General features: G+C 51.5%; 1 protein-coding gene across 4 annotated transcripts in view; it reads right to left on the minus strand.

Annotated features, from left to right (window-relative positions):
* Nucleotides 1-11830, minus strand: part of MTUS2 (microtubule associated scaffold protein 2) — a 376214-nt gene that overhangs the window by 14353 nt on the left and 350031 nt on the right. For all 4 annotated transcript variants that reach the window (XM_077745435.1, XM_077745433.1, XM_077745434.1 and 1 more), the window contains 2 exons: nt 4063-4168; nt 1533-1606 (listed from right to left, as the gene is read on the minus strand). In XM_077745435.1, coding sequence (XP_077601561.1) covers nt 1533-1606; nt 4063-4168 — 180 coding nt within the window. The remainder of the gene's footprint in view (nt 1-1532; nt 1607-4062; nt 4169-11830) is intronic.

Raw genomic sequence — 11830 nt, forward strand, 5'->3', positions numbered from 1 at the left:
CGTCCTATTGACATCAAATATTCTCCAGCCCAAATGAAATCTGCCCACGGAGAATCACCACTAAAGTATGTGCAGTTCACAACAGTTTAATGCTAGCGGCAGTGTGAAGACTCACATATGAAACAAAACTCTCAATTCTTTGGGTTTTGGACTGGATGGGGGTTTTGTTCCAACACAGTACGGTCCTGGTTTGTGCGCCCTAGGGGGTGTGCAGCTGACGGTGGGGGATGTGGGGTCCCTGGAGGCAGTTTGGGGTTAAGGTGCCGAGGATAAGCCGCGTGAGGGCGGCATAGGCACACTGCAGGACCATCGACGGATCGACGGGTCGGGAGTGGGTTTGCAACAGGCAGGGTCTCACTTTAAAACTTCTGAATAGTACGCTCAACAGTTTTGATACTGGCTCTTACACAGTCCTGGGTTCTCTTCTTGGTGGGCCAGCTCTGGACAGTGAACGCTGCCAGGGGAAAGTGCCCCATCAAAGAAGCAAAATCCTTGCCTTGTGATACAGTTTTGGTACTCACCTCCCACAATCTCCCCATTTGAGTGTTCCTCATATTTAACAAAGAATCTTGTTGTGATTGGGGCTGCCATGGTTGGGAAGACAAGTGGGGCCACTGACCTCACCCTTGCTTCCTAGGCAGCCAGGCCCTGGGGCGGGGGCGGGCCTGGGTCTCTAGAAGGCAGGAGGGGGAGGCACGTGGTCTGGGAGACCCTTCCTTCTCCCCACAGAGGTCAGAGGGAAGCCAGGCGGCTCCTGGTAGCAGAGAGCCACATTTTCTGTAGGTTGGCGGTAGAAGGCAAAGAAAGTTGTCTTCATCTCACCCACTTCCGGGTGACTGAAGCCCCTTTGATCATTCCCAGAACATGTCCTGTGACATCTATCCTTCACAGCCCTGTGACCCCAGCCCCCTGCCTAGAATGCTGTCCTCAAGTCCTCCCTTCTCCGACACAGCTCAGGTCAGACACACGAGTGGGGAACAGCATCTCAGAACCCCTGTGGTGCTCATGAATGGCATCATTCACTGGGCGTAAGCACGCGTTACCTTTTGTGCTGTCACTGTTTAGGTCACAGCTGTCTGAGCGGACAGTGACTTCCCAAAGGGCAGGGCTTAAGTCTCATTTACTCATTTACTTCTATATCTCAGTGCTTAGTACACAGTAGGTGCTGGATAAATGTCTGTGTACAGGCACGATGACACTGCCATTATCTTGATAATGAGTTAAGAGAACGAATACTGACTGGGGCACCTGGTTGGTGCCTGGTTGGCTTAGCCGTGGCCTGGTTGGCTAAGGGTCTGACTCTTGACTTCAGCTCATGTCATGATCTCACAGTTCATGAGATCAATTGAGCCCTGTGTCAGGCTCTGCGCTGATAGCGTGGAGCCTACTTGGGATTTGCTCGCTCGCTCTCTCTCTTTCGCTCACTCTCTCCCTCTCTCTCTGTCCCTCCCCCCACTCATTCACGCACACATTCTCTCTCAAAACAAATAAACTTTAAAAACAAATACACCTTTAAGGGAATGAATACTAACCTGTAATGACAGCCTCAGCTTTTCAAAATTTTCTTCTAATTCTTTCTTTTCAAGCTCATGGGTGGACATCAGTTCTGGAGAGAAGAGATCAATAGTTAATTTGGTCTTTTGAAAACGATCAAAGATGACTCTGCCAGACTTAGGACTTAGGTGAATAAGGGACCCTGGTATATCGCAGACTGAAGCCTAAATAGACTTCTCCATTATTTTGAAATTGTACGCAGCGCCAGTTAGAGGACAGTGAAAGGAGGAGGAAGGGGACAAGACAAAGAAAGAGAAAGAGGGGAGAGCAAAGGAGTGAGGGAGGGAAGCAAACAATACAATCGTGATCACGAACACATCTCCATAAACACCCGTGCACATCACACACACACACACACAACACACACACACACACACACGGTTCCTACAACCTGCTTTCTCACCGCCCTGGCCAAGTTGGATTCCCCATGTACAATACTCATTGACTCTCCAAGCTTTCCTCATGGAAGAACAACTGGGTAATCCAAGTTCAATCACTCTTCTTTCCACCATGAAGCAGCAATCTGGGGCTGAAGACGGTGGCCTCCAAGGAGAGCACTGTCAGCAGCCACAGTGCCACCCCCCACCCGGAGCTAGCTGGGGAATGGGCATGTGAATGGGGCCGCTGTTTCTGCAACGACCCCTTGGTGGCCTCTGGGCCGTCCTCTGGAAACCACAGATCTCTAGGATTTGCTTGAGCAAAGATTCGATATTAAGATGCTCAGACAGAAGGACTAATTGAACTGGTTCCTCCCGCAGAGTCTGGAACAATTCTATCCCATTACAAGTGTCATTCTGGTAATAATTTGTAAGTAAGGCAGAAAGATGTCATATATGAGTTATTAAGCAAACGGATTCTACTCTCCTCCAGATGGGAAGAGACTTATTAGCTGGGTGAAGCTTATCTCATTCTGGCTACACAAGCAATTTGTTTTCATGGTATAACTGCAGGGAGGAAAGGTCTCATTAATCAGCCAGGATCACATGCTTAGAACAGGAGAGCACTGGAGGTCAGCAATTATCATTCTGGCTGGCATGAGCAGCAACTAGGAAAGACTTTGTGGTTTCCATTGACTGAAATCTTTTAAGTAATGATGGTGAAAGTCTCTAAGAAATCCAGTTGTTTATAGCTGAAATTTACATTTGGGGGGAAAAAAAGTTTGTGCTGATTTCATTGATATAAAGCCATGTAGCCTTCTGGTCAACCTGGCTCTGTCTACATGATTAGTTTTAATGGTCATTGAAAGCACCATCCTGACCACAGTAATAAATTTTTTAGCTATCATTAAATACATCTACAATGCCTTGACATTTATATATAATTCAAAGGTCTTGGATATGGTGTCTAAGTGAGATTTCATTCATCACAAAAATCTACCAGGCCTATTTTTATGAAAATACAGAAACAAAAGGCAACACAATAGCCTTAAATAATTTTAAGGGGCGCCTGAGGTGGCTCAGTCCGTTAAGCATCCGACACTTGATTTTGGCTCAGGTCATGATCTCATGGTTCATGAGATCAAGCCCCATGTGGGGCTCTGTGCTGAAAGCACAGAGATTGCTTAGGATTCTCTCTCCCTCTCCCTCCACCCCTCCCTTGCTTGCTCTCTCCCTCTCTCTAATAAATAATTATTTTTTAAAAATTAAAAAAAATTAAACTCTAATGTGAAGTTTCAAATTCTTAAAATTTATTAATCTATGTATTACATTTCATTGTTTTTAATATACTTTTCACAATCAGCTGACTAGGAGAAAACAAGCAAGGGGGGTAGACATTGAAAAATAAATTGTAAATGTTAATGTACATGATTGTCAAAAAAAAGGTTCCTTCACAAGGTGAAAATCTTAGTAGAATCAGTAAATGCTACTGTCGTTGTGACCCACAAAAGCCTCTACGTACTGAAAGATAATTCAAGTTACAAAAATGTAAAAGGAAATCCCACCATTTGGAACTCCACTTAGCCCACAGGGAACACGCTGCAGGACTGTGAGGTGTGGAGATGCAGATCTAGCTGGACGCTGCTATGGCCCCGAGGGCACCACAAATGTGGAGGAAGTGCACTGACCTGCAACGGCCTGACATTTTGTTTTAAGACGTTTCGAGACAAGATAAAGCCCAGGATCTCCAGGCCTGCTTTGGAATAGTGGTTCTCAAGACTGGGGACCCGTCAGAATCATCTCGGGAGCTGTGAGCAATCATGACGGCCAGCAGCACCCCACGGCAGCCACAGAGGAGCCCCGGGTGGGAGCGGGGCCGGGCGTCGGCCCCTGAGACAATGCTCTAGGGTTCTCATTCCAGGCCAGGCTGAGGGGAACTGCTTCTGAGGAAAGAAGGAGTTCCCTGGATGGGTCCTGGATTTCCATCTCTTCTTTCCACAGGAAGCAACACAGAAGACACAGCAGGAAGGAAAGGAAGGGAAAATGGGAAGAGGAGCAAGAAGGGCAGGCAGGAAGGGTGTGGCTCGCATGACCCGCCCTGGATGGCCCACATCTCGCGGCTGCTAGCTACCTTGGACCTTGTGGTGGTGGTCATCCTGCAGGATCGCGATGGCTACCGTGTGGTTACTCTCCATCTCCAGGACAGCGGCCTCATGGCTGGCCGTGATATCTTCTACCTGAAGGAGGCCACAGGTATGGTTAGACACAGACTGGGGGGGTGGGTGGCAGCAGTGTCCTTGCTGCTTGGAGAACATGAGTAGAATTCCACCAGTAGAAAGGTCTGTGGCCCCAAATGTCAAGGGCAAGATATTCTGCTGAGATGACGGCTATCCCGGGCTTGCGCCAAGGGAGGAGAGCAGTAGAGCCAGGCTTTGGTGATGACATGGCCCTGAATTAGGCATGGGGGGTGGGGGGCGCTACAGGGAAGTCACTGCCACAGCCCAGCTGTCCACAGAAGATGGCGGCTCCCCATAGGGGCCAGCTCCCCACAGTCATCTCTTCACGGGCCTGGGCCTGGCTTCCGACCCACCCCCTTCCTATTCCTGTCCCTTCCCCGTCACCAATCACTATGAGGCAGTGGTATATAAGGAAAAGAAGAGGGTCCTCTACTGGACGCTCCGCTCTCTGTTGCCCAGTGACAGACGGGAGCATCAATGCACAAGGCACATTAAGTGACCTAACCTCTGTGAAAGCACCTGCTCTTGGTTACTGCACTCAGTCACAGCAACATCACGAAGTAGGTACTTTTATGCCCATGGCCAAGGGCTCGTCAATGTCTGACTCCACAGGCAAAACTCTCTCAAACACACGGTGTTGCCTCCCCCAGCAAGGCTGCCAGCGAACGCCTTGGGACCCTCTCACCAGCACTGAGGCAGGCTGGCGGATCTGTGTGCGCTCGCTGCACCTGCTTCCGCGGAACCTGGACCTCCCGCCCTGGCAACATGGGGCTGCTGCAGTTTCCCTGGCTGAGGGCACATTTCCAGACTGTAATCACAGGTGATGCAGCTGGTTCAGGATTTTTATTTTCCCCCTTCCCGATCTCTGCAAACCAGCACTCCCTATGTGTTTTCTGTGTTTCTTATTGTTGTGGCTATTGCTTTAACTTCAAATATGGGACGTTCAGGAGCAATTGCAAAAAAAACCCCAAACCCAAACCAAAAAAACCTCTCCCAATAATAGCACACCAGAAGAATGTTTTTCCAAATTCCTGGTCCGTGACCCACTGGTAAAAAACACCGCCGTGTATTACATCACGCCTGAGTGTGCATGCCCCTAAAACCCAAGTTCCACAAAGCAACACTTTCCCTTCCTGTTTGCAATAATCTAACTTTAGCGTTCCTATCTATTTTGTTTTCCAAAATGCCAGTTGAGAAGCACTAAATTTATTTCACAGCCTACTGTGTTGAAACCTGGCATTTGAGAAACACTGAACCAGGAAATGGGCCCGGGCCCTGAAGCTCTCTGGTGGACCAGTTGCTTCTCACAATTACATTGCTTCTCGCCAGTAACATTCAGCCACCCACTCAGAGGGGGTCTAGGTCCCTCATCTGTCTGGGCATAATTCACAAGCTGACCTGTGATCTGAAGGGAGGAAGGTTCTCCATGAGAAAGGAAGCCCACTCGTAAAGTGGATGCACTGGAGTATTTTTATTTTAAAACGGGATAGATTCCTGTTCTGGATGCTATAATTGCACCGGAGAATTTGCCCGACTTCTCTCTCCTGCAGAAAATGAAAACTTCATTCCCTAAAACAGAAATATCACTGGCAGAATCAACAATGAACTCCACTGTGTGAGAAAAGCTGCATTATCATAGGAAAATGGACATGGAGGCATGGGTTCTCTTTTATTTACTGGCCCTTCTTGATTAAACAGTATTTTCCTTACGGCTCAGAGCTCTAGTCCACCTAGCAGAAAGGCTGATCACCACACTGCTTCATTGTCCAATTCCTGTTTATATGAGGTTGTTACGGCATCTTTGTCCAAAGCCTTTTAGTCTCTTGAAAAAGTAGATCACTGGCTTTAAAAAAAATGGAAATAACTTTTCTTCCTGCTTTACTGCTGAGGTCAGTTAAGCCCACAGAGCACGAGAGGAACCCACACGCTATTTGGACTTATGTTACCCAGTTGGGTATAAAGGAAAACCTTTCATCAGGCCTCGGTATGATTCTAATTTATTGGGCTCTTCCAGAAACTGCCATGGGTGGTTTCAGGAAAGAGGCTAAGTTCCAGAAGCGTCCCGTGTACCCCTGGAGGGGGTATGCCCTGACTGGCAATGCTGCATTATGTCTGTGGCCAGACACATGGCCCTCTGGTCTGGTGGAAGGCAAATCTTTGACTCAGTGGTGATAAACCACTGCCCCCAACATGCGAAGGATGATGTGAGGGCACGACCTAACTGCCCCAGCCCGTCAGAGGTGCTTTTAGGAAGGAAGTACTAAGTCCGTAACTCTGAAAGGCAATGAGAGGAAAGCCCAGTATGTTTTGAAGGAAACGAAGGAGAGCAATGAACCAAAATTTGGACATAGTAATCCTTACTCTTCAGCAACTAAGGTTTCTATACGTCTTTACGGTTTTTAAAGAATACCAGAAAGGGGCGGCTCGCTCTTGTCACAGTACGAATCCCCACGACATTTCTCACGGCTGCTGGCTTCCGCCTGGAGCACGGACTCACAGTCCCGAGCAGCCAGTAAGGGCTCTCAGCCTGAGAAAGCTGCTCAAGGCACGTGAGCGGACTCATGCCAAGTTGAACCGAGGGAAACAGAAGGTCACTTTGGGCACCGAGCGCCCAGTCAGAGGCAAGAGGCACTAACTTAGATCGGGCCACGGCGAACTCGCGCTGGGTGAAGCATCCTTCTTTTCCTTTTAGGACCTGGGGTAGGCTCCCTCGAACCCCGGACCATCCTCCTCCCTTCTCCAGGGACAGGGAGCTGAGGGCTGTGCCACAGAGGAGTCGGTCACTGTCAATGTGTCCGTCCAGTGGTCCCAGTCAGGCAGAGACGCTGCTCCACTCCACGGCCGCTCGCCGGACAGCGGGGCCGCCTTTAAGCAGAGCAAAGGCTGGGAAAACCACCTTCTCAGTGAGGCAAGAACGCCACCGTCTAGCCTGCCTCACTGAATACTTTGCAAAATGCAATTGTCTGAGGCTTTGGCAATTCACTTACCTTTAGAATGAAGCAGGCTGTGCTGTGTGTTGACTTGGTTTTACTGATTAAACCCAAACCAGATCAAATTCCCATTTACCCTCACTCCAGACACCATATTCACATCTGATGAGACAGAGGGAGGCCGCCCAGGCGTACTCCCTCCAGGACTCTCCTAATGTTCCTCTCTAGATAACAAGGAACCCCTCCTTCCCTTCCATTCCGGTGCTGCTACAGTGTCCTGGGCATGGACTCAGGGCAGGCAGCTGGCCCGGCCACAGTCCCCAGGCCACCTTCATCGCGTCCACGGGTCGCCCCTCCGCAGCCCAGCACATGGGCATCGGTTCACAGAAGCCCCTATCTTCCCGGTACCGCCTCCAACCCCCTGCCTGTGGGGGCTCTGGTGCTGGAAGCCTGAGGACCCCTGGGGACCTCACTCTGTCTGATTAGGGAGACTGCACTTTCCGCTGATGGAAGCTGACTGCCTGCAACGCAGGCCCAAAGAGACATAATGCAAGATGATGGGCAAAGTGGCCTCTGTACATTCTGATCAGGCATGGGGAGGCTGAGCCCACCAGTGCATCTATAAGGATGATTTTTTGCGGGGGGAAAGGGTAGAAAGCATGTCCGGGATAGGAGACAAAGCGGGTGGAAACTCCCAAGGACCCCGTCTGCTCCTCAGGGAGGGCTCTGCTCCCGCTTTACTGAGCATAACCCATAACGCACGTAGGAACGAGCGGCCCCGAACTGGTGGCTTCCAGGCCAGGTTGGGGAGTAAGACAAACTGCCAAAGGGTCTTGGAGTGAGGGGGTCAAAGTTCATAGATCTGATCCCTGAACACCAGACTCTGCGGCTTAGCATCTTTGGGGAACAGCCACAGGCAGCCCAGAGAAGGAACTACGTTTGGGGCAGGAAGGGAACAGCATGTGTGTTTAGAGGGAAAATCGGTTTTGCGTGCTTCAAGAAAGGGACGTTCTGGGGGCGCCTGGGTGGCTTAGTCGGTTAAGCGTCTGACTTTCGCTTAGGTCATGATCTCGCGGTTCGTGGGTTCGAGCCCCGCGTCGGGCTCTGTGCTGACTGCCAGCTCAGAGCCTGGAGCCTGTTTCAGTCTGTGACTCCCTCTCTCTCTGACCCTCCCCTGCTCACGCTGTCTCTCTCTCTCTCTCTCCTAGAAATAAATAAAAACATTAAAAAAAATTAAAAAAAAAAAGGGACGTTCTGGAAATCTGGCTCCTATTAATGTTCAACTAGTGACACATAATAGAATGAGAGCTGACTTTAATGAAACACCGTTGAGTCGTACGTTAAAAACAGAAGTCATGCCATATCTTGGAAGTCACTGGAGAGGCCAAGAGGTAAGACCACTCACCCTGCTGGCGCCCCTAACCGGGGACTTGGGGACAGAGCCCTGCACATCCCAGGATCCCTGTGGTGCTGGGCCCTGGGGGAGATTTTACCAACTCCCAGGACAGGACCTGCTCAGCAGTTCTGATTTAATTCCTGTGGCCTAAGGACGATGAGGTGTGTTTTGTCATAAGGCGCCCCAAGTGATTCCCACGTGTAGGCACAGCCAGCCTTTGCCCCTCCAGGAGACCAAAGGGCTGGATTTGTTCTACGGGAGATCCTGCAGGGAACTCAGAGGTCAGCCTGCCTGAACAGAGGGCTCCCAGCTTGAGGAAAGCCTCTGAAAACCCTGAGGCACGTGGCCGCCGCCTCCCCACTGCCAGCCATGGGGGGTGGGGGCGTGAGGAGAAGACAGATCAGTTAACTTGATTTTGAAGGCTCCAGAAGCACAGAGATATGGCCACCTGCGGACTTGGCGCTGCCAAATGCAATTGTCCCTGATACGGAGGCCCCACTGAGCGTGGGGTTCCCGCACAGGTAACGGACACGGGCGGCCGACAGTCCAAATCTCCACTGCGCTCATACACGTGACTCTCACCTGCGCTAAACAAATAAACCTCTATTCTGTCTGGAAACTGGAATACTGGGCTGATGTGCGTTTCACCTTCTTCCTCACCGCCTGCATGCTTTCTGCTGGAGGAGGGGACGCAGCAGCAGCGGTAGAATCAGGGACCTGAATAATTCATAGATTTAAACCGCCATCCACTCTCCCAGACCAATGCAATTTCATAGGTTTACTCACATAGAAAGTCTTGAGAAGCGATTTTCACCATAACGCTTTCCCTTATCTTCATAGCTGGAAGGAATCTAAATTCCTAAGCGCGTCCTCGGGACTTCTCACCCAGTATTACAGCTTCTTGGGCGCACGTCTCAGAACTTTCCCTGATCTGTAACCTGAGGCTAGAGCAAGCCCACATGTTCTACATCTTGGTATCTCTCGCGCTGGCCTGCCAAAATGCCTGGCGGACGGTGGCATTTGCTCAATACCCTTTGCATAGATGAATAAATAAATGAACCACTAGCTATTTATGATGAAGGATCAAGGGCAGAACTCAGAGCCTTCACAAAACAGAGCACTTCTTAAATATACACAGGTAGCTTATGTAACTCGTTCTCAAGTGGAAAAGTCAGGGCCTTTGTTTCTTTCTAATAATCCCTGGTGTAAAATCTCTACGAGGCCGTTGTGGCCCGGCCTAGAGGCCAGGCGAGAGCACATCTCCAGGCGTGCGTGTCTGCACAGTAGAACTCGAGTGAGGCCCCAGTGGACGGGCTGGTGGATGGGCTCGCCCTGGCTGTGGCCTCAGTGCTGTGGTTTCCGTTCGCCACATGAACCTTTGCTCAGAGGGCTCCCTCAAAGCACCTTCTCCTGCTGGTGACCGCAGATCTTCAGACCAGAAGTCTCTTAGCGAATATGGGGGAGAAGGCATTGCGCGTAAAAGTGGGACTGGACAGCCCATACAGAAGCACAGGACGAGCTGGTACCTACGCACGTCGGAGGTGGGCTGAGGGGCCAGGAACTGGGGAAGGCTACCCACAGCGGCAGGTGCAAGCGTCCACTCACGGGAGCTCTGCTCTACAAGCTCAGGAGGCGAGACGCTGGGCTCGGTTTCTAATCTTAGCAGCAGCAGGTAACTCCAGCTGTAAGCTATTCTGTTTCCTGGCCTCAAGGTCTACAGCAGCTCGAGCAAGCAGGAGGGTCTGGTTTCCACAGGCCTCTAGAAAAGGAGAATGCTAGCCTGAGGAGCTGAATAAAGTGCTGGCAAACGGGAGATTTTAAATGACAACAGTACGTAGCACTACTCTGACTTGGTTCCTGGTCTCCTGTGTTCCCAAGCCCTGGGGACCGCCACCGCCCAGGGTGGTTGTTTGGAAGCAGTCCGAGGAGGCAGCCTGAGTGTTTGTGACCGACTTTNCCCGACGCAGGGCTCGAACCCACGAACCGCGAGATCATGACCTAAGCGAAAGTCGGACGCTCAACCGACTAAGCCACCCAGGCGCCCCACTTTTTTTTTTTTTAAGTTAAACACCCATATGAATTTATTAAATCCAGACTGTGTTAAAGGGCGGCGGTCTGGGAGGAGGGGCGTGGCCGGGGGGGACAAGATGACTGATGGCCGCAGGCATCCCGCAGAGGTGCCCCTTCCCCCCCGCCCCACCGCTGGGGCACCCCCTGGGCAGCACCCCGTCGGCTTCACCATGATTCCCAATGGTGCTGGGCTGCCAGGGCGAGATGGCCAGATTCATTCACGATAATGAAGCCACTCCGTGCTCGCCTGAGATTTAAAGGGCGCTCTTCGCAAATGCCAGTTTACTTTAGAGATGTCGCGAGCAGCCGAGGTGAAATAACACACCTGTTAGGAGGTGGGCACTGGGGCTCAGAGCCCTGGGGACTTGGAAAGGAGAGCAAAGAAAGGAGTCGCATAGGTGCTCCCGGAAGCGAGGCTGACCCGCTATCTCACTGCCGGAAAGGCGGTCCTGGAGGGTCAGGGCCTGCGGGGAGCACAACCCCGGGAATCCTCTCCAGTTGCCCCGGCGTGCGTCGCCCTCTCTGAGAAGCCTGCTGGGCTGAGGTCAACCAGCGGGGTTCCTTCCTTCACCCAGCAGGTGCACGTGCAGGGCCAGCATGGGCACACAGGTGTCTGCCGCTAATCAGGACGCCTGGGAGACAATTCTAGTTTCCACGCTGGAGGGCATGCACTCTGCAGTCAGACTCGCTCCCGCCCTGGCTTTTCCATGACCAGCTCTGTGACCGCTGGGTCTCGGTTTTCTCACCCATAAGATGGAGACGATAACGGTACCCACCTCGTAGGGGTGTTGTGAGGAGTAAACGAGTTATACAAGTAGAGAGTTAAGAGCAGTCCCTGGCGCATCTCAAGGGCTGGATGCGTGTGTGCCTGTTATTATCGCTGCCCTCGTGGAATACGCACATGAGAAAGAGAAGACCCAAGGAAAATTACTAGTATTGTCAACAGCGATAAGCGCTGAGGGGACCCTAGAGCAGGAAGGGGACAGGGAGAGAGTGCAGGTGGTGGGGGAGGGGCTGTCATTTTAGATAAGGACAGGCCTCACCGAGAAAGCGCCGGGAGAAAAATCCGGGTGAGACGGAAAGAGGGAGCCATGGAAGGTCCGGAGGGAGAGCATTCCAGGCCGAGGGCAGAGCAAATGCAAAAGCGCCCAGGTGGAAGCCTGCCTGGGAAGCAGGGTGGCTGGAGAGGGGAGGGCAGGAGAGTGAGGGAGAGGCGAGGCCGGAGGGTGAACTTCACCTTCGGAGCAGGATTTCTGGCTAAGGCAG

This window comes from Crocuta crocuta, unplaced genomic scaffold (assembly GCF_008692635.1).
Source record: "Crocuta crocuta isolate KB4526 unplaced genomic scaffold, BGI_CrCroc_1.0 scaffold258, whole genome shotgun sequence".
Classification (NCBI taxonomy): Eukaryota; Metazoa; Chordata; class Mammalia; order Carnivora; family Hyaenidae; genus Crocuta; species Crocuta crocuta.